At 41.1% G+C, this 27,002-nt stretch overlaps 1 protein-coding gene and 1 pseudogene across 1 annotated transcript; both read right to left on the reverse strand.

The window, feature by feature from the left end:
- Positions 1-3,542: 3,542 nt before the first annotated feature.
- LOC116914942 lies at positions 3,543-5,308 on the reverse strand (annotated as a pseudogene).
- An 18,561-nt stretch (positions 5,309-23,869) lies between these two features.
- Positions 23,870-25,621, reverse strand: LOC116914943 (ral guanine nucleotide dissociation stimulator-like). Its single transcript, XM_032919366.1, has 3 exons — positions 25,445-25,621; positions 25,133-25,296; positions 23,870-24,173 (listed from the first exon to the last, which is right to left on the reverse strand). Exons 1-3 carry the CDS (start codon positions 25,619-25,621, stop codon positions 23,870-23,872), a joined length of 645 nt encoding a protein of 214 aa, XP_032775257.1.
- Between the last annotated feature and the right edge of the window lie 1,381 nt (positions 25,622-27,002).

Genomic DNA, 27,002 nt, shown 5'->3' on the forward strand with positions numbered 1-27,002 from the left:
TTTATCCTTGAGCAGATAAGGTCTACTAATTTGTTTTCATTAATTTTATATCCAACTACTGTGCTGAAGTTGTTTATCAGCTGTGGGAATACTCTGTTGGAATTTTTGTGATCACTTAAGTATACTATCATATGGACTGCATATAATTGTTTTTTTGACTTCTTCCTTTCCAGTTTGTATCCCTCTGAACTCCATTTGTTATCTAATTGCTCTGGCTAGGTCTTCAAGGATTATATTTAATAGGTGGGGAGATGGTGGGCATCTTTGTCTAGTTCCTGATTTCAGTGGGGTTATTTCAAGTTTCTCTTAATTTAGTGTGATGTGGGCTGCTGGTTTGCTATATATTGCTTTTACTATGTTGACGTATGGCGCTTGAATTCTGGCTGAGCAACATATGTTATGCCACATGTATAAGCCAGTCAGCCATATAGACTTTTGGGAAACTGACCATCTCAAAAGAGGGAAGGGAACTTTCTTAATGACCCTTAAAATAACATTCATAGAAACAACCCCTTACTTTTGTGTTATTATATGCTTCTTTCATTCCCTTCTCCATTTCTCTGTAAATCTGCCAGTTGCTGTGTGTCTTGGTGAGTCTTTTTGTCTCTGTTCTTCTTGCTCTGTCTGTCTCTTTGTATCTCTGACCCTGTCTCTCCCTCTCTCCTTCCATCCTTCCCTCCCTCCCTCCCTCCATCTCTCCCTCCTTCCCTTCTGGCCTCCTTTCTTTCCTCCTTCCTTTCCCCTCTCTCTTTTCTGACTGTCTTTTTCTTTCCACCATCACTATCCACATGATGTCTAGCAGTTCCCCCTTCATTCATCTTCAGAATAGGGCAGGCCTCTCATGTATATTTACCAACTCCTGGCTCTTTAGTTTGCATTAAGATTGGGCACTTCCACTTCTAATTCTATTCAGGCTAGGGCTTGAAATCCAGTAAGGGGAGAGGCTCCTATGCACAGGCAACAGAGTCAGAGACAGCCCCTGCTCCCAGTATTAAGACTTTAGAAGTAGATGAACCTACAGAAGTGTTACAAGGTGCTGAGGGCCTAATTCATTCAAATGCAGCCTATGAGGTCCCCATGCAGGCTCTGGTGGACTGTTCCTTCTCTGTATCCTATAGGCTCAGCTTGACTGGATATTTTATTTTCATCTTCTGATATCCTTCATCACCAGATCCTATGAAATTTCGTACCAACTTTTTTACAATGTTTTCCAAGCTCTACTCAATGTCTGATTGTTTGTCCTTCTTTTTCTTTCCATAATATTCTAAGTGAAGCTTTTCTGATAACACTTGGTTTTGGACCAATCTCTGTGTATATCAGAATGATGTTAGTAATCATTCCATTGACATAATTTTTCTATTCTTTATTTTCTATCCTGTTTCTGTATGCATCCGTGCCTCTGTGCAGTCTAGCCTGGGCAATAACACTCTCCTGACATAGGTCTCAAATGTATCAAGGCATTTATTAGACACTTTCACAATTTCTGTGCCACCTTTACTACAGCACATCTTTTAGGCTGTAGAAAATATAGGTGAATTTTTTTAGTGGCTCGGCTGATATGCTAATCTGTCAACTGGAAGTCTTTCTGGTTACAGGAAAAGTCTCAATATCCCCAACCACAAGGAATCTGATCTGAAATCACACCTCATAGATTCCTAGAAGTTTCCAGTGTAATAGGTTTTCAGCTTTTCCCAGAGATATCCCCAATTCTAATTTACATTTCAAAGACTCTCCCATTATCCTCCTTTCCCATCGCTACTCTTCATTTAGACCCCTCCCATAACTATTCCCCACCCCATTAACAAAGTGGATGTCCATTTGCTTCCTCTTCACAGCGAGATGCATGCATCTGTATCTTGGGTCCTTTTATTGCGCAGATTGTCTGGTCTGTGGATTACAGCATTCTTGTTCTTTACCTTAAAAGTAATTTCCACATATATCTGAGTTTACATTCTATTTGTTTTCTTTTTCCATTTATTTGCCAGGATGGAACAACATGTGCATTTTAAGAGCTGTAGAACACTCCAGTGTGTAAATATTAACTATTTTATTTATCCATTCTTCAGTGGAAGGATTTTAAGTTTTTTTCTAGCCATTAACCATAAAGATTGTATGATGATTGTTTCATAAGTAAAATACTAGTATGCTTTTTTTTTTTTTTTTTTATTAACTTGAGTATTTCTTATGTACATTTCGAGTGTTATTCCTTTCCTGTTTCCGGGCAAACATCCCTTCCTCCCCCTTCCTTATGGGTGTTCCCTCCCCCCTCCCCCATTGCCGCCCTCCCCCCGACAGTCTAGTTCACTGGGGGTTCAGTCTTAGCAGGACCCAGGGCTTCCCCTTCCACTGGTGCTCTTACTAGGATATTCATTGCTACCCACGAGGTCAGAGTCCAGGGTCAGTCCATGTATAGTCTTTAGGTAGTGGCTTAGTCCCTGGAAGCTCTGGTTGCTTGGCATTGTTGTACATATGGGGTCTCAAGCCCTTCAAGCTCTTCCAGTTCATTCTCTGATTCCTTCAACGGGGTCCGTTCTCAGTTCAGTGGTTTGCTGCTGGCATTCGCCTCTGTATTTGCTGTATTCTGGCTGTGTCTCTCAGGATCGATCTACATCCGCTCCTGTCGGTCTGCACTTCTTTGCTTCATCCATCTTGTCTAATTGGGTGGCTCTATATGTATGGGCCACATGTGGGGCAGGCTCTGAATGGGTGTTCCTTCAGTCTCTGTTTTAATCTTTGCCTCTCTCTTCCCTGCCAAGGGTATTCTTGTTCCCCTTTTAAAGAAGGGAGTGAAGCCTTCATTTTGATCATCCGTCTTGAGTTTCATTTGTTCTAGGCAACTAGGGTAATTCAAGCATTTGGGCTAATAGCGCTTTTTTTTTTTAACATGGGATTTAGTGGTAGCTTGTATATCTTCTCAAGAAAACAGACTATTTAAGACATTTAGTTTTATACTTTCCACATGTCATTTAATTGTTTAAATGCTTATGTTTATCTATTTAAAATTATTTTTGTTCCTTTAAAAACTTTGAATATGGTTAAAATAATTTATCAAATGGAATATTTAAAATTTGCAGTCATTTTCTCTCACTATTAGACAGCTTTTACACAATGTAAATCAAATACTAACAATTTATTAAAAAAATATTTAAAATATTGAAAACATCAGAAGGAGTAAAAAGGCTGTTTTTCTTGGGAGGGAAGGCCGGCTGTGGGGTTGGAAATGCTGCTGGATTGAAATCAGCAGCTGATCATGAGGGGCAGGACCAGCAGCTAAGCTATAGGACAGACTCCAATTGAAGATCCCAGGTGACAGGGCCATTCTCTAAATTGGTAGGCCTGTTTTTGCAAGCAGGAGATGACTGAAAGATACAGTGTATCTAGAGACATACTGAGACACAGGTTACACAGCTGCTATTATGTGTGCTGTCTGGGCTGCTTCTGGCAACAACTCATGGGTCAAAGATCTTTTGGAGGTTTTAGTGCCCTCCAGCCCTGGTGCACAAGTTGGTTCAGGCTCCAGATTGTCTCTTTTCCCTGTTGGTTTAAACCCATTCAATCTGTGGTTCTGAGGATGTTTGTCTCCCCAGATCTGAGTCTTCCTTATCTTTGACATGGGAATCCTTGGCATGTTCTTCCTCCAACTGTGTCAGCAGCCTCTTTACACGAACACTAAGATCACAGTGGGGCATGTACACACTCAAGTAGGCCTTCAGGTATTTCAGAGGCAACAGGTCTGATGGGTCACAAAAGTCCTCAGGGTTCCTGTCCATCCATGTTTCCAAGAATCTACAGAGGATGCTCTTTACTTGTTCATCCTCTTTAGAATAAGGGTGAAGTATGCATACCTAGAGAACACCAGAGAGAATGTCACCTCTAAAGTCCCATTCCCCTCAACTAATACTTGCATTCCTGATTGCTCTCAGAATTAGTACTTCACCAGTACACAATAGTTACTTTCAATGTATCTGTGCAAAAGTTGAACACAGGCATCTCTATCCACACATCTCCTTGTTCACATGGTTTCCTGGATTATCCTTCATGAGTCTCTACTTTGTACACATCTCTAGTATGTACTCCAAAATTTCTAGAACCTCCTTTCTATATGAAAAAATTGTATCCACCAAGGCTTCAGAAATCTTGGGTGAAGGATAAAGTGCCTTTTCAAGGGAGAGGGCTTAGCTGCATCCACTTTAGGGTCTCAGCCTGGGACAGCCCACGTGGTGAATCAAGCTTGGGAGAAGGAATTGCTTAATGCATGGGTTCTTACAATTATGTAGACAATAAAGAGATGGAGACAAGACTGAGATGGACACAGAGATTGAGATGGAGAGACAGAGATAGATCCTGTAATGTACAGGGAGTGTGCAAAGAAAGATAAAGAAAAAGGAAAAAGATGGGGAGATGAGATATAGGACAGAGAGAAAAACAAAGAGAGAAGGTCAACAACAGATACAAACAAACATACACATACACACACAAGCACACACATGCATACACACACACACACACACACTCAGAGAGAGAGAGAGAGAGACAGAGACAGAGACAGAGAGGCAGATACAGAGATTGAGAGAAAAAGAGAGAGAAAGTGTGAGAGAGAAACAAAGAGGGACAGAAATGGAGACAGAAAAACAGATAAATGAGAGAAAAAGAAAGGCAGAGAGAGAGAGTAGTCAGAGACAGAGACAGAGACAGAGACAGAGACAGAGACAGAGACAGAGACAGAGACACACAAACAGAGGAAGGGAGGGAAATTCCTGAAACAATCAGGAAGCTCTGAGATCTATGGGCTTGGAGATGGGCACTCACCTCACAAACAGCAGGTCTAATACCTGTAGGGGTGTCACAAAACTTCTATATGTAGTCAGAAAAGCTAGGGCAACCAAGGGTTCCCTTTTCTGCAAAAAAGGCACCAGTGTGTTCATCTGCTCAACCACAGTCTGTGCCCTGATCCATGCCTCTCTCTTGGGCTCCATCAGGTTCTTTTCAACAGAAGCATTCTCAACTTGAAAATCTTCAAAGTGGCTGGTTCAAACTGGCACAAATATGCAAACATCAGATTAGTTTTCCTCATTTCAAGATTCCCTGAATTATTTCTATTAAAAACAGCAAGAGAAAACAGAGTGATTACCTGGTCTGTGTGGTCTTTTTCTTGGCTGGCTTTGGTCAATTTTTCCACCATTTGGGAAAATGCCCACAGGCGTTGATGGCAAGAGTGAACCCTGTGCCTCCAGACACCATCATGGCTCCCCCTGTTGTCTTTCTTAAGGCTTGAGGCTCGAGTAGTCTGAAGACAGCAAGAGAACATCCTGCCCTCTCTACAGTCTCTAACCAGTGAGCCTGCAGGCCTTGCTCTAACCAGTGGGCTGTCTGGTTACCAAGGTTCTGTATTCTTAGGTCATTTTCAAGAGGGTGGTTTCATTATTGTCTCTTTTTAACAGGACTTTCCTTAAAGGCCCCTGTGTCCACACCCATTTCCTAGGTGCACAAATTCACACAGGTACACATCTGTTTCCCACTCCACTGTTCCCAGAGATATCTCAATATAGGCAGCACCTCAGTTTTGCGAGTTGAGTGTCTACTGTTGAACTGAATCGGCAGACTCATAAATTCTGCCCTAATTTTCCCAATCTACCATAAACATACCCTAGGCATGTTTGCTTGCATTTATATGACCTAGTATGCATTCTGTGTGGAATGAGATCACATGAATACCTGTGACAGTCAACAGCCCCACAATAGCATTGGCCTGCATAGGAATTGTCTTTCCCAGAGTCAGTTTCCACCACCAAGATCATTTTAGGGCTTAAGCCCAGAGGTTTACAGCCCTTTGAGAACAGCTGAAAGAGGAACATCCAATGGCTTACAAGATGGAAGCTGGCCCCCTAGCACTCTTTCAGAACTGATTCTTCCTCCATTGCTTCTTCTTTCAATTCCTGCTTGAGTCCTTGGTCTGATTCTCTCCAGTGTTGGACTGTGGTCTGTCACCTGCAAGAAAACTTTCTCTTTCCTTAGTAGCATTAAGTCCTGGTCCTTATCGCAGCAACTGAATGAAACTTGAGCAACCATCACCACCCTTTCTCTGTCCCCACCCTGTGGTGTGTGGCAGCCATCACTTCTCTACCCCCTCATCTCCCTCACTCCCTTCTATCCCATCTCTTCCTCTAGATTTTTTCTACTCTTACCAGTGGTTTTGCTCCAAAGTCATTCAATTTTCATTCCCTGGTCAACTCCCTCCTTCAAACAAAGTGTGTCATGGTTTATCAAGTCAGTGAGCAGAGGAATCCACATAATGTTCATGAGTACAGACTTCCCTACTAGTCCACAATGGTGGGCAGTGTGATATTAAATTATTAACTTGTTTCTCTTGCCAAATGAAGTAGAGTGTTCCTTGCTCCTTTACTTGTCCTTGGGATGTTTTCTTAATTTCTTTGGTTCTAGTACCCAAAAGTTGTCAGGTTCTTCTGCAAGTGCACATGCATGTGCATGCTAGGTCCTCACAGTACATGAGAGGATGGCATGCGCATGAGAACATTCTTATATATATTATGTGCATTTTTGCCTGGGAAGAAATGAAACTACATGGGAGTGCTTACACACATACATGCTAACTTGCATTTACATTTGTGTTTGTGTGTGCATGTGTCTGGTTTCTTGTGCTTGTGTGTGTTTGTGTATGCGTGTATGTGTATGTGTCTGGGGGTTTATGTGTTGGTAGACATGAAAAGCCTGTTATACAACAGGAGCCTAATGTCCCAAGCATCTAAGACACTGATCATGTTATCAAGAATAAGCCACAATACTCCCATAGTTTCCTTACAGCAGCACAGGCATGAATCAGGGAGAGGCCCCACTGCACTAAAATTTATACGTATAACTGTGATAGAAAAGCAGTGGAAGACTAAATATTACCACCGACACAGCAAGATTGTGAGTTGAAAACATTGACTGTAAGGCAGAGAGTACAGTAGAGGAGCCAGTGTGGAGTAGCACAATTTGTGGAGCTCCAGGATGACTGGCTTCTCTTCATTGTCTTGACCTGCATAATACTTGGTAGATTAACACAATGAATTGGTAAAGCTTTTCTCAATTCATAGCTGCTCAAAATCCCCATCTTCCTGCTGCTCTTAAGTCTGAACTAGTTCAAGTAGTCCTGATCAACACATGCTTTTTTGCTATGTTCTTTTTCAGTTTTTAAAATTTTATTTTCCTTGTATATTTTATGTTTTTAGATTTCAAAGGTTGCCCCCTCCCCAATATCTGCTCCCCATGACCAGTTTTTATGGGAATCCTCTCAATCCCACCCACCCACTACACCAACAACACCCTGTCATTATCCTATGTTGGGGAATGGAGTCTTCACAGGACCAAGGTCTTTTCCCCTTTTGAGGTTGGACAATGCCATCCTCTGCTACCTGTTTGGCAGGATTCCTTGGTCCTTCCGTGTGTACTGATTCATTATTGGTGTGGTCCCTGGGAGATCTGGTGTGAAATCTTTGGTCCACATTGTTGTTCTTCTTATGGGGTTGCAAAGCCCTTCTGCTCCTTCAGTCTTTTCTCTAACTTCTCTCTTCTTGTTACCTTATTCAGTACAAAGGTTACATTTATATCAGCAGGACTAGAGCAGAGCCACTCTGGAGTCACCCATATCTGGCTAAGTGAGCAACCACTTCTCAGAATGAGGAATAGTGATTGGGTTTGGTGGATGCATATGGGATGGATGCCCAGGTGGGGCAGTCACTGGATGATTTCCTTCTGTTCAGTCCAAGCTCCACTATTTGGTTCTGTATTTCCTCTCCTGAGTATTTTGTTCTCCCTTCTAAAAAGAATGAAACATTCACATTACAGTCTTCCTTTTTTTTGAGCTTCATATGATGTTTGAATTTTTTCTTAGGTATTCCAATTTTGGGGCTAAAATGTTATTTTCAACGAGTTTATACCATGTGTGTTCTTTTGTGAGTGGGTTACGACACTAAGGTTGGTATTTTCTAGTTCTATCCTTTTGGCTAAGAATTCATGTTGTCAATTATTTCTAATAGTTCAGAAGTATTCTTGTATGTAAACATATCACCTTTCTTTATCCATACCTCTGTTTATGGACATCTGGTTCTTTCTAGGTTCTGATTATTATAAATAAGGCTGAAATGAACATAGTGCTGCATGTGTCTTGTTATATGTTGAAGAACTTTTTTGGTGGATGACCAGGAATCATAAGGCTCAATCCTCAGATAGTAGTATTTTCAATCTTTTAGTAAGTTCTGGAGCAATTTCCAGAAGATATGCAGCAGCTTTGGATACACCAACAGTGGAGGAGTATTCCTCTTTTTCCATATCCTTGTCAGCATCTTCTATCACCTGAGTTTTTGATCTTAGCCATTCATACAGTGGTGTGTAAACTGGTATCTCAAGGTAGTTTTCTATACCAATTCCAGGATGACTAAGAAGGTTGTACAGTTCTCTTTTTTTTAATTCATTAATTATTTCATTGTTTCCTTCATTTTTCATTCATGCATTCGTGTACTCATTCATTAATTTATACACTCCATATTTTATTCTGCTTAGGTCCAACCCCGGAAGGTACCACATGGCATTCATCAACCTGGATCCCCTGGTACATCCTAACTGCCTTCCCAAGGATGTGTGCATCCTACCCAATCCACAGGACCCCTAAACATCCTGGGACCCCCCTACTGAGTTAGATCTGTTTTCTATAAATGAATGCAGACTGGGGAGTACTCTGTTATGCAAGTGTTGGAGGCCTGATCTCAGCTGGTTTGTGTTGCCTGGTTGATGATTCACTGTCTAAGAAATCTCAGGGGTCCAGGTTAATTGAGACCGCTGGTCCTACTACAGGGTTGACTTTCTCCTTAGCTTCCTTCAACATTTCCATAATTCAACCAGAGGGGTCACCACCTTCTATTCTTTAGTGGGTGCACATTTTCTTAGGTGTTTTTAGTATGTTTAGGCTTGGGCCTTGAAGTGTGTCAGATCAGGAAAAGTTTATGCAAAAGCCCAGTCACCAATATAGTCTGTTTTGAAATTGACCAACCCTAAGGAGGGGAGGGAAACATCATAAAGACCGTTAAAGTACCATTCATAGACACAACCCTTTACTTTTTTGTTGAATGTTTATTCTATTTTCCCTCTCTGTTTCTGTGTGAATCTGCCTGTTGTTGTGTGTCTCCCTTGTGTCTCTCTACATCTTCCTCTGTCCCTCTGTATTTCTCTCTGTCTCTGTCTCACTTTATCTCTCTCTGTCACTCTCTCCATCCCTCATTCTGTCCTTCCCTAACTTCTTCCTTCTCTCCCTCCTTCCTTCTCTCCATGTATCCATCTTGCCCTCTCTGACTTCTCTCAGTCTCTTTCTCTCTACACTAGCACTATCTGCATCAGTTCTAGCAGTTCCTCCTTCCTTCCTTTTCAGAACAGGGCAGGCCTCCCATATATTTAGCAGCCATGGCTTCTCAATTTTCATTAAGCCAGGACACTTCTTTTTCTATTAAGGCTAGAGCATGGAACCCAGTGAGGGGAGATTCTCCCATGCACAAGCAAGAGAGGCAGAGATAGACACTGCTACCACCTCTAAGACTTTGCATGAAGATGAAGCTACACTAGAGTTGCAAGGTGCTGAGGGCCTAGGGCAGTCTAATGTAGGCTTCTAGGTCCCTTCCCATGCAGGCTCTTTGGTGGACCGTTCATTCCCACTACTGTTTGGGCTCATTTTGACTGCATTTTTTCTTCTGTTGTCCTTTAACCCCAACTCCTACAAAAAAAATTTTGCAACTTTTCTCTACCTAACGTTGGCCTGTGTCTCCTTGCATTGGTTTTCATCATTTACTAAGTGAAGCTCTTCTGATGACAATAGAGGGTAGGACCAATCTCGGAGAATATCCGAATATTATTAGAAATCTTTTCAGTGGCATTTTCACAATTCATTATTTTCTATCTGGTGTCTATGTACATCTGTGCCTCTGGGTAGTCCAGCCTGTGGTTCTTGGTAATCCAAGAATTGGTATTGGTGGACACACTGTCATGTCATAGTTCTCAAATGTATCAAGGCATTTTTTTTGGACATTTTCACAATTTCTGTGCCACCTTTACTACAGCACATCTTGTAGGCTGTACAAAATGTAGGGGAAATGTTTTGTGGCTGGGCTGATGTCCTAATCTCTCCACTACAAGCCTTTCTTGTTATAGGAGAAGGCTCAGTATCTCAAAATTCTCGAAATCTAATCTTGGATTACCCATCATTGATTCCTAGAACTTTCCATTGCACTCGGTTTCCAGCTTGTCCCAGAGATAACAACACATAATTCTTTATTATCCCAGCACTATTTCCCGTAGTCGACCCAATTGCTTCTTCTTCTTCTTCTTCCCACTTCTCAACTTCCTTTAGACCCCTCCCTTGACCCCTCCCTTAACTGCACCCCACACCAATATACATAAGAGAGATATCTATTGTGGTTCTTCTTCACAGTGAGATGCATCCATCATTATCTTCGTTCCTCTTATTACTTAGCTCCTCTGGGTTTTTTGGATTGTAGCACACCTGTTCTTCACTTTAAACATAGTTTCCACATGTTAGTCTCTGTATGTTTGTTTTCTTGTTCCATTCCTTTGCCAGGATGGAACAAGAAGATGATTTTAACAGCTGCCGCGTACATTGTCTAAATGAAAAATATATATTTATCCACTTTTTAATTAAAGGATTTTAGGTTGTTTCTAGCCATTACCAATTAAGACTGTATGAAAATAATTTAGCAATTAAACTTGTCTTATGCATATTTCGCAAAAACTAAAGTGTCGTCTTCCAAAATTGTTGTACAAGTTTCTACTTCCATCAACATTGGAAAAGTGTTCCCCACCCTCTTAGCATAAACTTTTACTTCCTTTTTTGTATTAACTCTTCTGATGTAAGGTGGAATCTCAAAATCATTTTATTTGCTCTTCCGTAATGAATAAGGATATTGAACATTTCTCACAGTGCATTTCTTCTCATAGTGTTGTGTTGAAAATTCTGTTACATCTGTCTTGTTGGTCCATATGCCCCCATCGTTTGGGCATGTCCACTGGAGAGCTAACACATGGAGTGTTTGACTGTGCTCATCACAGTCCTTACACTGAGCAGCACATTCTCCAGGAGAGGAAAGTGCTGTGTGAGATGTGAGAAATCCAAAGCTCAGATTCATTGGCTTTCAAACATCAACTCTTTCCTAGAAATGTGTTTAATTTTTCTAGAAAAAAAAACCCATAAACACTAATCATAGTACAAAATCTTTGAATATATTGGTGTCACGTTGCTAGATATGCATGTAGTAGTGTGATACAAATATTGTGGGAGTAACCAAGAGATATCTGCCTTGACTTAGGATTCAGTCACTGACATGAACAACACACCTCACACAGTGTGGCTGACCAAGAACCTTAGAGTAGATTGCTGAGTAACCTGGGGATAATGTCAATAGGAATACTCTACAAAAGAATGGGTAAAAACATGATTTCTCATGATCTGTTATATTCATAGAGCAGTGCCTTGCTCAAGTAGCATCAGAGCAGCGTCCTTCAGAAGCAGAACTCAAGACATACTGAGACTCATAAGCAGACATTATGTAGCGTGAGACACCTTGGAACACTCTGTGCTTAATTGGAGAAGTGGCCTCATGCAGCCATTCTGTACCCCAAAATATCTCCACTTGATAACAACTTGCAGTTGAAAATTTAGTTTTTTCTAAGGGAGTCTCTAAGGAAACACACTCTTTTTAGGTGTAGTCCTCATGTTCATCAGCAAATGGTCAACAGAAAATGAACCCAATTAATCTATGGAGGAGACTGCACATTTCATAATGTCCTATCAGGACTTTTTGTAAATTGCTTTTTATATTTCATTATTATTTATATACTGACATTTTTTCTCTTTAACTCTGATTGTCCTTTGTGCATATATATAATATGGATTCTTTTTCGTCGTGAGGGACTTTATGCCTCTTTTTGTCATGGAGAAGGGGTTTCTGACATCCTTGCCCTTGCTGAGTTGCTGACTGCAGTTGCTCTCTTTTGGGGAGGGAGGATGATTTTGGTTTGAGGAAATGACCAGCGGTAGAGTGACTATATTTGGGCAATATGGCAGCAACCACATACCTAATCCTACACGACCCCATTAATTGGATGCAGAGGGTAAATAAAATTGGAATATTAAATCATCAACTACTATCATAAATAAACAAATAATAGTTTATTTAATTAATTAATATCAGAATGGAGTCTGGTGGGAAAGTCATGGGATGAGTAGATGGGAGGTGATGAGGGGTAGATACATTCAAAATGCATTGTGCACTTTTAGAAAATGTTTTCTATATTTGAAGAGCAACTTCCTACCCATTCAAAACATTTTCTCATTCCAAAGTATCATGGGAAGTCAACTTTCATCTCTCTGCCTCTGTAGATCTATTCATTACCGATATTCTTGCCTACTTCTAGAATGGTCTTTGACCTCTTGGCTTAGCCCAGTAACTTTGAACCTTGCCTATGCTATAGCAAGGGACACAGTACAATTAATCCCTTCCTCTACTGTTGGTCATTTGTGCAGTTCGGCTTTCTGATTTTAATTCTTTGGGTGATTTACACATCATGGGAGGAACAAAGTAAATTCAGTTGCCTGTGTAACTTGGAAGACCTGGCCAAGTATCTTTGAAAGAAGTTAAGGCCTTCTATCTGTGCCCTAGTAATGAGCCGTAGTTCTATGATTCCCCATCCTCATGAAACCTTGGAATATCTTGGTGTAAAATGTAAACATTTCTATGCAACTTGTATTGTTTCCAATGGAGGAAAGTGGTGCCACCCAACAAGTCCTGAAAAAGTTTACTGAAAGCCAAATTGAACTTTATTCTATGTGATTTAGTAGTGATGTGTATTACTTCTTGAGAAAAAAGTCCATTTAAGACATATAAATTTATAACATAAGCATGTCACTTAATTGTTTTAAAGATTTTGGTTTTTCTTTCAAATTATATTTTTTCCTTAAGCAACTTTGAATACATTTAAAATAATATATCAAAGGGAATATTCATAATTTGCAGATATGTTCCCTCATTATTAGATAGCATTTCAGAGAATGTTAACAAATACAAACAATTTATTAAAACCAATACTTAAAATAAACACAACATTGATCTATCAGAAGGAGTAAGGGGCAATGTTAGGGAAATGTTAGCATTATTGTCTAAGCTGAAGGGTAGGAAGGAGAAGTGAGAAATGTCTTCTGCATGTGACACGACTGGTCCACATATGCAATCACCACAGCTCTGGTTACCTGGACAACACCTGAACAAGATTAACTTATTGAAAATTGGCGCATAGTGGTGAGCCTGGAAAGTAAGGTAACTGAGCTGTTGTCTACACTAAACCACTACCCTACGTGCTAGCATCATTTGTAATGGGAGGTACTCTGTGTGCTTCCAAAGAAGAAACGTAAACATTAACCAAGCTCCAAAAACTATGATTTATAATAGTGTCCAGTCTGAAAGATATGTGTGTACTACTGTGACATGAATATTGTGGGGGTAACTAACAGAATCTGATTTGACTTAAGATGCAAATCCCTGAGATGGAACCCATACTGCTTGGCTGACTAAGACTAAAGAGATGGATAGGACAGCCAGGGTAAAGCTAATACTACTTAGTTCTGCTAATAAACAGTAATAAAATGATTCCTATTGACCGGAGGGACTCAGATCATTGTCTTGCTCAACCATCATCAGAGAAGCTTCCTCCTGAAGCAGATCACAGATCCCAAGACATCCTGGGATCTTATACAGAGGGAGAACCTTGGAATTTAGTCCTAAATTGGCAAAGTGGTCTTATGTACCCATTCATAACCTAGGGTTGATAACGTACAATTGATAACCACTTGCAAATGAAAGTTTTTCTCCAAGACAGTTTCTAGGTAAAGAAACTACTCTTAAGTGCAGTCCTCATGTTCAGAACAGAAGGCCAATAGAAAATGAACCCATTTACATCTATGGAGCCTTCTGGTCTCATATTGTCCTATCAGGACTTTTTTGTATACTTTTTGAATTTCATTATTTTTATATAATTAGTTTTCTCTTTTTACTCTATAAGTCCATGGTGTACACATTTTGGATTCTAGGTTAACTAATGTTTTTATGGGAATCCTGTGCATCCTTGATTTTTATGCCTATTCTTAGCTGCAAAGAAGGAGTTTCTGACATCCTCTCTCTAGCTGAAATGCTGACTGCTGTTGCTGACTTCTGGGGAGGGAGAGAATCATTTTGGTTTGAGAATGTGACCAGTGATTGACTGGCTGTCCTTGTGTACTCAGTCACTACCCATATACCTATTCCTACAGGATCCACACTTATTGGATGCAAGGTGGAAAGAAAATTGTGATAATTATAAGCAATTATTTAAACGAACAAACAAAAAAAATTAAATACCAGGAGGGAGAGTGTTTGGGACATCAGGGATGAATAGATGGGAGGTGATGAGGGGTGGATACAATCAAAACACATTGTATACTTGTAGAAAATGTTTTGTTCAATTGAAAAGCACATTCCTATCCATTAAAAACTCTCTTCCCAAGTCCCTGGAGTCAAAATTTGAACTTTCTGTCTGCACAGATCTATTCATTAAAGGAATCCTTGAATAATTCTAATCTCTTGTTTGGCATCTCGGCTACCACAGTAACATTGAAACTTGCAAGTTATAGCTTGAATTAGCCTTCAATTAATCTGTTCTTATATTATTGAAGAAATGAGAAAGTATTTCTGAACTAGGTAAGGCATTCTACATGTGCCGCAGAAATATGCCACAATTCTATGACATCACACCCTTGCTAAACTTGGAATTTATGTGTATAAAAGTATACACAATTCAATGTGAACTGAATTGTTACCACAGGGCTGAAGTGGTCCCAAACCTCAGGCTTAGTTTGAGGTTTACTGAAAGATAATGCTGAGTGTTATGACATGTGTTTTATTAGTCATGTGGATACATTTTTTAAAAATGACTAAGATTTTACCAGTTATAATTTAGGCATGACATTTAATAATTTTAAATGCATATGTTTCTATTTCAAATTATTTTTTGTACCTAGACAACTTTGACAAAAATGAAAACAAACAATAACAATTTATTAAAACCAATACTTAATAAATACAAAATGGAAAAGATCAGAAAGAATAAAAAGGTGATATCTCAGTGGAGGGAGAAGGCTGGGTGTGGGGCTGGAACTGCTGCTGGACTGAAGTGAGGGGCTGAGCACCCGGGGCAGGAGCAGTAGCACAGATACAGGGCAGGCACACACAAGGTGTGACAGGGCCATTCTCTGAATAGGTAGGCCCACTGCAGGAAGTAGGAAGTTAGTGAAAGATACATTGTATCTACAGACGAACTGAGACACAAGTTCAACAGCTGCTATCACGTGTGCTGTCTGTGCTGCTGCTGCCACTTCTGGTTGCAACTACTCATGCTTCACAGAAAGTTCTGGAGGTTTTGTGCCCTCCAGCTCTGATGCACAAGTTGGTTCTGGCTCCAGAGTGGCTCTTGTCCTGCTGTTTTACACCCATCCAATCTGTGGATCTGAGGATGTTGTCTCCCCAGATCTGAGCCTTGCTCATCCTTGGATGGGAATCCTTGGCCTGATTGTCCTGCAAGAGTCAGGAACCTATTGACATGGACAGTAAGGTCTAAGTGTGCCATACACACATCAAAATAGGCCTTTATATATTTCAGTATGAGCAGTTCCGAGGGTTCACAATAGTTCTCAGTGTTCTTGTCCATCCATGTTTCCAGGAAGCTACAGAGGGCGTTATTTATTTGTTCATCCTCTTCACAATGAGGGCTGAAGTTAGTACACCTAGAGAAGACCAGAGAGAATGTCACCTGTAAAGTCCCAGGACCCTCACATAAAACTGGCAGTGCTGGCTGCTCTCAGAATTATGAGTTCACCTGTACACTGTCCGTGCTTTCACTGTAACCGTGCAAAGGTTGAACACATGCATCTCTATCTAGATATCTCTGTGGTCACATGGTCCCCTGTTTTATGCTGCATAGATCTCCACTGTTGATACATCTCTATTGGATATTCCGATATTTCTGAAACCTCCACTACAAATGAATGAAGTGCATTCACCAAGGCCTCGGAAATATCGATTGAAGGATAAAGTGCTATTCCAAGGTAGAGGTGACAGCAACATCCATTTTAGAGCATTGGCATTAAAAAGCCGTATCACTTGGACCAAGCATGGGAGAAAAAATTTCTTAATGCATGTTACTGGGTCCTGACAATGATGTACACAATAAATATTTGGGCACACAGACACACACACACACACACACACACACAAACACATACACGACACAGAGACACACACTCATATACACACACAAAGAGAGAGAGAGAACAACAAAGAGAGAGAGATAGAGAGACAGAGACAGAACAGAGAGAGATAGAGAGAGACAGAGAGAGACAGAGAGAGAAAGAGAAAGAAACAGAGACAGAGAAACTGAGAGACAGAGAGACAGACAAAGACAGAGAGACAAAGAGAGAGGCAGAGAGAGAGATAGAGAGACAGAGAGAGAGAAAGAGAGTGACAGAGAGAGAGAGACAGACACAGAGACAGAGAGACATAGAGAGCAACAGGAGAGTGACACAGAGAGAGACAGAGAGACAGAGAGAGAGACAGAAACAGAAAGACCCAGGATCAACAGAAGGAGGTGAAAACTATGGGCTTTGAAATTGGCACTCACCTCAGGAACAGCTGGTCCAGTACCAGTAGGGGGGTGTCAAATCTTTGGTATATGATCGAAAAGGCAGGGACATAGAAGGTGTCCCCTTCCTGCAGAGAAGGCCCCAGCTTGTTCCCTAGCTTAACCACAGCCTCTGTACTAATGCTGGAGTCTCTGTAGGGCTCGCTCAGTTCCTGTGCTGCAGAATCATCCTCACTCTGAGGAAAGGTCAAGGCAAAAGTTTCAAAAGGTCACTGGTCTACAACATTCTGATTGGATCTACTTATTAAAAATTTCCTGAATTATTACTCTGCTAAAAATGGAGAAAAACCCGAGTAGTTACCTTGTCTGTGTATTCCTGGCTTTGACTGGTCTTGGTCGATGACCTTCCCTTTCGGGAAAATGGCCACAGGCGTCGAAGACAAGAGCGAACCCTGTGCCTCCAGACACCACCGTGGCCTTCCCTGTTGTCTTTCCTGAGGCCTGAGCCTCGAGTAGTCTGAAGACAGCAAGAGAACATCCTTCCCTCTCAACTGTCTCTGGCAAGTGAGCCTGCAGGCCTTGCTCTAACCAGTGGGTTGCCTGGTTACCAAGGTTCTATATTGTTAGGTCATTTTGAAGAGGGTGGTTCCATCACTGTCCCTTCTTCAACAGAACTTTCCTTAAAGGCCCCATGCCCCCTCCCATTTCCTAGGTGCACAAACCAACATAGGTAGATATCAGTTTTACAAGCTGAGTCTCTCCTTTTGAGCTGCGTCTGTAACCATACTCATAAATTCAGCCCTAATTTTCCCAATTTTCCATAATCAAACCCTAGGCTGGTCTCCCTGCATTTACATGACCTTGTATGTGTTCTGTGTGGAATGAGATCGCATGCATACCTGTGACAGCAGCAGCCCCACAATGTCAATGTGCCTGCATAGGAATTGTCTTTCCCAGAGTCGGTTTCTACCACCATGATCATTTTATCATGGCTTAAGCCAGTAGCTTTACAGCCCTTAGTGAACAGCTGACCTAGGAACATCCAACCACTTACACGATGGAAGCTGGCCCCCTAGCACTCTTTCAGAGGGAATTCATCCTCCATTGCTTCTTCTTTCACTTCCTGATTGAGTCCTGGATCTGATTCACTCCAATGGTTGGCTGTGACCTGTCATCTGCAAGAAAACTTTCTCTTTCCTTAGTACATTTAATCCTCATGCTTTTCAAAGCACCTGAATGAAACCTGAACAGAAAACACCACACTTTCTCTGTGCCCATCATATGTCATGTGGCAGCCATCATGTCTCTAGTTCCTAATCATTCTTCCTCCCTCTATCCCATCTCTTCCGTTATACTCTGTTTCCTTTTTCTGCGCTTCTTAGTAATATTTATTCCCTGGTCATCTCCCTCCTTCAAACACAGTGTCTGTGTCACAGTTTAACAAGCCAGTGATGTGAGGGGTAAACATCAGGTGCATGAGATCAGACTTCCTTGCTACTCCACAGTGGTGGGCGGTGTTAGAGTTAATTACTATGTTGTGTCCCTTGCCAGATGGAGTAGAGTTGAGTTCATTGCTCCTGTACTCTTTCCTCTGATGTTTACTTAGATTCTTTTGTTTAAATTCCCAAAAATTGTTCAGGATCTCCTGGATGTTCATCTGCATGTGCTTGGTTATGCCTCAAGGTACATGTGAGGAGGGCATTGCATGATAGCTTTGTTATATGTGTTAGGTTTATCTGTGCATGTTCATCTGAGAAAGTACATGGGAGTGCTTACATGCATACATTCAAGCAAACATTTTCATCTATGGGTGTGTGTCCATGTGTTTTTTCCTTTTTGGGGAGAGTGTGTGTGTGTGTGTGTGTATGTGTGTGTGTGTGTGTGTTGTGTATGTGCGTTTTGGTAGAATGTAACATTCTTTATGGGTTAAGGAAAAAATTAGAATTCCTTAAAATGACTTGGTACAGAAATAACCCTGGGAACTAATTCTCTCTTCAAAGGAACCTAGGTCCACATCATGGTCTTGATCTGTATCCTCTGGTGAGTCAAAATAAAACTCAATAGATAAACTCTAAGACTCTTCATGGCTCTGTTCCTAGAAGCAGACGAGCTGTCGAATCTATTGGTAATGGGAGCAGGGACATCTAAGTTCAGAGGATTCGTCTGTGAAGATGCCACTTCCACTTGATAAGTTGGAAATTATCAAGAGATGAAAAGCCTGTATAGAGAAGGATTATGTGACATGAGGATTATGTTCCAAGCATCTAGGAGTCTGATCATGTCATGAAAGTTAGCCACACAACACCCATCGCTGCCATAGTATATATATGAATCATGTAGATGCACCACCACACTAGAATTAATAATATAACTGTGTTAGAAAAGCTGAGGAAGTGTAGTTATTACCCCTGATCCAGTGAGATTAGGAATTAAAACATTGACTGTAAGTCAGAGAGTACTGTAGAGCAGTATAGAGTCAACAAAATTGTGGACTTCCAAGATGGCTGACTTCTTCTTCATTGTCTTTTCCTGAATAACACTTGGTAGTTTAACACCAATGACTGGTACAGCTTTCCTCAGTCAGTAGCTGCTCAACATCCCTTTCTTCGTGCTGCTTTTGAGTGTGAACTACTTCAATTCCTGTTCAACACTTGATTTTTGGCTATTTTTTTTTAATTGTGTTTTTCGTGGATATTTTTGTTTTAGATTTCAAATGTTATCTGCTTTACCCCATTACCCACATCCCCTTCCCAATCCCCTCATCTCTGATGATGCTCCCACTCCCACCCAACCACTCCACCCTCAACACCCTGGCATTATCCTACAATGGGGAACAGAGTCTTCACAGGACCAAGGCTTTTACTCTTTATGATGCTGGTCAATGGCATCTTCTGCTACATGTTTGGCTGGAGTCATGTGTCCCTCCAGGTGTCCTGATTGGTTGGTGGTTTGGTCCCTGGGAGGTCTGGTGGGATGTGTTTGTTTGATATTATTGTTCTTCTTACAGGGTTACAAATCCTTCTGCTCCTTCAGTCTTTTCTCTTACTCCTCCATTGCGTTCCCCTTGTTCAGTCCAATGGTTAGCTGCAACCATCCTCATCTGTGTCAGTAGGGTTCCAGCAGAGCCTCTTAGGAGTCAGCCATACCTGGCTCCTTTCAGCTAGCACTTCTTGGAATCAGCAATAGTGCCTGAGTTTGGAGGCTGCACATGGGATATGTCCCCAGGCGAGGCAGTCTCTGGAAGACCTTCTCCTCAGTCCATCTCCACTCTTTGTTTCTGTGTTTCCTGCCCTGAGTATTTTGTTCTCCCTTTTAAGAAGGAATGAAGCATTCACATTTTCTTCTTCCTTCTTCTTGAGCTTGTTATGATCTGTGAATTTTTTCTTAGGTATTCCAAGCTGTTGGCCTACTATCCACTTTGCAGCAAGTGTAGACCATGTGTGTTCCTTTGTGACTGGGTTACTTCTCTCAGGTTGATATTCTCAAGTTCCATCCATTTGCCTAATAATTTCATGTAATCATTGTTTTTAATAGCTGTGTAGTACTCCTGTATGTATTGCATCACATTTTCTGCTCTGTTCATGAGATTTCCCCCTGTGTTTATGTGTTCAAGGCTCTTTCCCCCTTCCTTCTATTAGTTGCAGTGTGTCTCATTTTATGTGGAGGTCTTTGATCCACTTGACTAGAGCTCTGTACAAGGAGATAAGAATGGGTCAGTTTGCATTCTTTACCATGCAGACCTCTACATGAACCAGCGCCATATGTTGAAAATGCTGTCTTTCTTCCATTGCATAGTTTTAGATCCTTTGTGTAAGATCAAGTGACCATAGGTGTATGCGTCCATTTCTGCGTCTTCAGTTCTATTCTATTGATCGACCTGCCTGTCTCTGTACCAGTATTATGAAGTTTTTTTCAAGACCTTTTTTTAATACACCTTTAGGTCAGGAAGGGTGAATTCCCCAGCATTCTTTTATTGTTTAGAATACTTGTTGAAATCCTAAGTTCTTTTTTCCTTCCCAAATAATTTTGCAAATTCCTCGTCCTAATTCAATGAAAATTTGATTCAAATTTTAATGGGGATTCCATTGAATATGTAGATGGCTTTGGTCAAGATGGTCTTTTCTATATTAATCCTGCCAATCTATGAGCCTGGGAGAACTTTCCATCTTCTGGAATCTTCTTTGATTTATTTCTTCAAAGACTTGAAGTTCTCGACATAAAGATCATTCACTTGTTTGATTAGAGTCACACCAAAGTATTTTATAGATATTTGCGGCTATCATGAACAGTGTCATTTCCCTAATTTTTTTCTCATCCTGTTTATCCTTGAGCAGATAAGGTCTACTCATTTGTTTGCATTAATTTTATATCCAACTACTGTGCTGAAGTTGTTTATCAGCTGTGGGAATACTCTGTTGGAATTTTTATGATCACTTAAGTATACTATCATATGGACTGCAAATAATTGTTTTTTGACTTCTTCCTTTCCAGTTTGCATCCCTCTGAACTCCATTTGTTATCTAATTGCTCTGGCTAGGTCTTCAAGGATAATATGTAATAGGTGGGGAGAGAGTAGGCATCCTTGTCTAGTTCCTGATTTCAGTGGGGTTATTTCAAGTTTCTCTCAATTTAGTGTGATGTGGGCTGCTGGTTTGCTATATATTGCTTTTACTATGTTGAGGTATGGCCCTTGAATTCTGGCTGATCAGCACATGTTATGCCACACGTATAAGCCAGTCAGCCATATAGACTTTTGGGAAACTGACCATCTCAAAAGAGGGAAGGGAACTTTCTTAATGACCCTTAAAATAACATTCATAGAAACAACCCCTTACTTTTGTGTTCTTGAATGCATCTTTCTTTCTCTTTCTCCATTTCTCTGTAAATCTGCCAGTTGCTGTGTGTCTTGGTGAGTCTTTTTGTCTCTGTTCTTATTACTCTGTCTGTCTCTCTGTATCTCTGACCCTGTCTCTCCCTCTCTCCTTCCATCCTTCCCTCCCTCCCTCCCTCCATCTCTCCCTCCTTCCCTTCTGGCCTCCTTTCTTTCCTCCTTCCTTTCCCCTCTCCCTTTTCTGACTCTCTTTTTATTTCTACCAGCACTGTCCATATCATGTCTAGCAGTTCCCCCTTCATTCATCTTCAGAATAGGGCAGGCCTCTCATGTATATTTACCAACCCTGGCTCTTTAGTTTGCATTAAGATTGGGCACTTCCACTTCTATTCAGGCTAGAGATTGAAACCCAGTAAGGGGAGAGGCTGCCATGCACAGGCAATAGAGTCTGAGACAGTCCCTGCTCCCAGTATTAAGACTTTAGAAGTAGATGAACCTACAGAAGTGTTACATGGTGCTGAGGGCCTAATTCAGTCAAATGTAGCCTAAGAGGTCCCCATGCAGGCTCTGGTGGACTGTTCATTCTCTGTATCCTATAGGCTCAGCTTGACTGGATATTTTATTTTCATCTTCTGATGTGCCTTACCACCAGATCCTATGAAATTTCATCCCAACGTTTTTACCATATTTTCCAAGCTCTACTCAATGTCTGGTTGTTTGTCCTTCTTTTTCTTTCCATAATATTCTAAGTGAAGCTTTTCTGATAACACTTGGTTTTGGACCAATCTCTGTGTATATCAGAATGATGTTAGTAATCATTCCATTGACATAATTTTCTATTCTTTATTTTCTATCCTGTTTCTGTATGCATCTGTGCCTCTGGGCAGTCTAGCCTGGGCAATAACACTCTCCTGGCATAGGTCTCAAATGTATCAAGGCATTTATTAGATACTTTCACAATTTCTGTGCCACCTTTACTACAGCACATCTTTTAGGCTGTAGAAAATATAGGTGAAATGTTTTTGTGGCTCGGCTGATATGCTAATCTGTCAACTTGAAGTCTTTCTGGTTACAGGAAAAGTCTCAATATCCCCAACCACAAGGAATCTGATCTGGAATCACACCTCATAGATTCCTAGAAGTTTCCACTGTGCTAGGTTTCCAGCTTTTCCCAGAGATATCCCCAATTCTAATTTACATTCCAAAGACTTTCCCATTATCCTCCCCAATTGATTCCCTTTCCCATCCCTACCCTTCATTTAGACCCCTCCCATAACTATTCCCCACCCCAGTAACAAAATGTAGATGTCCATTTGCTTCCTCTTCACAGTGAGATGCATGCATCTGTATCTTGGGTCCTTTTATTGCTTAGCTTGTCTGGTCTGTGGATTACAGCATTCTTGTTCTTTACCGTAAATGTAATTTCCACATATATCTGAGTTTACATTCTATTTGTTTTCTTTTTCCATTTATTTGCCAGGATGGAACAACATGTTTATTTTAGAGCTGTAGAACACTCCAGTGTGTAAATATTAAATATTTTATTTATCCATTCTTCAGTGGAAGGATTTTAAGTTTTTTTCTATACATTAACCATAAAGATTGTATGATGATTGTTTCATAAGTAAAATACTAGTATGCTTTTTTTCTTTTACATGTGATTTAGTGGTGGCTTGTATATCTTCTCAAGAAAACAGACTATTTAAGACATTTAACTTTTATACTTTTCACATGTCACTTAATTGTTTAAATGCTTATGTTTATCTATTTAAAATTATTTTTGTTCCTTTAAAAACTTTGGATAAAGTTAAAATAATTTATCAAATAGAATATTTAAAATTTGTAGACATTTTCTCTATTAGACAGCTTTTACACAATGTAAACCAAATACTAACAATTTATTAAAAAAAATACTTAAAATATTGAAAACATCAGAAGGAGTAAAAGGCTGTTTTTCATGGGAGGGAAGGCTGGCTGTGGGGTTGGAACTGCTGCTGGACTGAAATCAGCAGCTGATCATGAGGGGTAGGAGCAGCAGCTAAGCTATAGGACAGACTCCAATTGAAGATCCCTGGTGACAGGGCCATTCTCTAAATTGGTAGGCCTGTTTTTGCAAGCAGGAGATGACTGAAAGATACACTGTATCTAGAGACATACTGAGACACAGGTTACACAGCTGCTATCATGTGTGCTGTCTGGGCTGCTTCTGGCAACAACTCAGGGGTCAAAGATCTTTTGGAGGTTTTAGTGCCCTCCACCTCTGGTGCACAAGTTGGTTCAGGCTCCAGATTGTCTCTTTTCCCCGTTAGTTTAAACCCATTCAATCCGTGGTTCTGAGGATGTGTGTCTCCCCAGATCTGAGTCTTCCTCATCTTTGGCCTGGGAATCCATGGTATGTTCTTCCTCCAACTGTGTCAGTAGCCTCTTGACACGGACACTAAGATCACACTGGGGCATGTACACACTCATGTAGCCTTTCAGGTATTTCAGAGGCAACAGGTCTGATGCGTCATAAAAGTCCTCAGGGTTCCTGTCCATCCATGTTTCCAAGAAGCTACAGAGGATGCTCTTTACTTCTGCATCGTCTTTAGAATAAGGGCTGAGGTATGCATACCTAGAGAACACCAGAGAAAATGTCACCTCTAAAGTCCCATGCCCCTCACCTAATACTTGCAGTCCTGTCTGCTCTCAGAATTAGTACTTCACCTGTACACAATAGTTACTTTCAATGTATCTGTGCAAAAGTTGAACACAGGCATCTCTATCCACACATCTCCTTGGTTACATGGTTTCCTGGATTATCCTTCATTAGTCTCTACTTTGTACACATCTCTAGTGGGTACTCCAAAATGTCTAGAACCTCCTTTCTACATGAGAAAATTGTATCCACCAAGGCCTCAGAAATCTTGGGTGAAGGATAAAGTGCCTTTTCAAGGGAGAAGGCTTAGCTACATCCACTTTAGGGTCTCAGCCTGGGACAGCCCAAGTGGTGGATCAAGCTTGGGAGAAGGAATTACTTAATGCATGGGTTCTTACTATGATGTAGATAATAAAGAGATGGAGACAGAGACTGAGATGGATACAGAGATAGATCCTGTAATGAACAGGGAGAGTGCAAAAAAAGATAAAGAAAAAGGGAAAAGATGGGGAGATGAGATATAAGACATTGAGAAAAACAAGAGAGAAGGTCAGCAACAGATACAAACAAACATACACATACACACACACACACACACATACACACACAAAGAGAGACAGAGACAGAGAGACAGAGAGACAGAGAGGCAGATACAGAGAGACAGATACAGATATTGAGAGAAAAAGAGAGAGAATGTGTGAGAGAGAAAGAAAGAGGGATAGAAATGGAGAAAAAACAGTTAAATGAGAGAAAGAGAAAGGCAGGGACATAGAGAGAGGCAGAGAGAGATAGAGAGTCAGAGACAGAGACAGAGACAGAGACAGAGACAGAGACAGAGACAGAGACACACAAACAGAGGAAGGGAGGGAAAATCCTGAAACCATCAGGATGCTCTGAGAACTATGGGCTTGGAGATGGGCACTCATCTCACAAACAGCAGGTCCAATACCTTTCGGGGTGTCACAAAAGTTCTATATGTAGTCAGAAAAGCTAGGGCAACCAAGGGTTGCCTTTCCTGCAGAAAAGGCACCAGCGTGTTCATCTGCTCAACCAAAGTCTGTGCCCTGATCCATGCCTCTCTCTGGGTCTCCATCAGGTTCTATTGAACAGAAGCATTCTCAACCTGAAAAACTTCAAAGTGGATGGTTCAACTGGCACAAATATGCAAACATCTGATTGGTTCTCCTCATTCCAAGATTCCCTGAATTATTTCTATTAAAAACAGCAAGAGAAAACAGAGTGGTTACCTGGTCTGTGTAGTCTCGTCCTTGGCTGACTTTGGTCAATTTTTCCACCATTTGGGAAAATGGCCACAGGCGTTGATGGCAAGAGTGAACCCTGTGCCTCCAGACACCATCATGGCTCTCCCTGTTGTCTTTCTTAAGGCTTGAGGCTCGAGTAGTCTGAAGACAGCAAGAGAACATCCTGCCCTCTCTACAGTCTCTAACCAGTGAGTCTGCAGGCCTTGCTCTAACCAGTGGGCTGTCTGGTTACCAAGGTTCTGTATTCTTAGGTCATTTTCAAGAGGGTGGTTTCATTACTGTCTCTTTTTAACAGGACTTTCCTTAAAGGCCCCCGTGTCCACACCCATTTCCTAGGTGCACAAATTCACACAGGTACACATCTGTTTCCCACTCCACTGTTCCCAGAGATATCTCAAAATAGGCAGCACCTCAGTTTTGCAAGTTGAGTGTCTACTGTTGAACTGAATCGGCAGACTCATAAATTCTGCCCTAACGTTCCCAATCTACCATAAACATAAACCTAGGCATGTTTCCTAGCATTTATATGACATAGTATGCGTTCTGTGTGGAGTGAGATCACATGAATACCTGTGACAGTCAACAGCCCCACAATAGCAGTGGCCTGCATAGGAATTGTCTTTCCCAGAGTCAGTTTCCACCACCAAGATCATTTTAGGGCTTAAGCCCAGGGGTTTACAGCCCTTTGAGAACAGCTGAAAGAGGAACATCCAATGGCTTACAAGATGGAAGCTGGCCCCCTAGCACTCTTTCAGAGGGGATTCATCCTCCATTGCTTCTTCTTTCAATTTCAGCTTGAGTCCTTGATCTGATTCTCTCCAGTGTTGGACTGTGGTCTGTCACCTGCAAGAAAACTTTCTCTTTCCCTAGTAGCATTTAGTCCTGGTCCTTAGCACAACAACTGAATGACACGAGCAACCATCACCACCCTTTTTCTGTTGCCACCCTGTGGTGTGTGGCAGCCATCACATCTCTACTCCCTCATCTCCCTCACTCCCTTCTATCCCATCTCTTCCTCTAGATTTTTTCTACACTTACCAGTGGTTTTGCTACAAAGTCATTCAATCTTCATTCCCTGGTCATCCCTGTCCTTCAAACAAAGTGTCTGTGTCATGGTTTATCAAGCCAGTGAGCAGAGGAATCCACATCATGTGCATGAGTTCAGACTTCCCTGCTACTCCACAATGGTGGGCAGTGTAATATTAAATTATTAACTTGTTTCTCTTGTCAAATGAAGTAGAGTATTCATTGCTCCTTTTCTCGACCTTGGGATGTTTTCTTACTTTCTTTGGTTCCAGTACCCAAAAGTTGTCAGGTTCTTCTGCAAGTGCACATGCATGTGTATGCTAGGTCCTCACAGTACATGAGAGGATGGCATGCACATGAGAACATTCTTACCTATATTATATGCATTTTTGCCTGGGAAGGGATGAAACTACATGGGAGTGCTTACATGCATACATGCTAACTTGCATTTACATCTGTGTTTGTGTGTGCATGTGTCTGGTGCATACCATGTGTGTTTTTCTGTGATTGGATTACC

The sequence above is a fragment of the Rattus rattus genome, chromosome 13 (genome assembly GCF_011064425.1).
Source record: "Rattus rattus isolate New Zealand chromosome 13, Rrattus_CSIRO_v1, whole genome shotgun sequence".
NCBI lineage: Eukaryota > Metazoa > Chordata > Mammalia > Rodentia > Muridae > Rattus > Rattus rattus.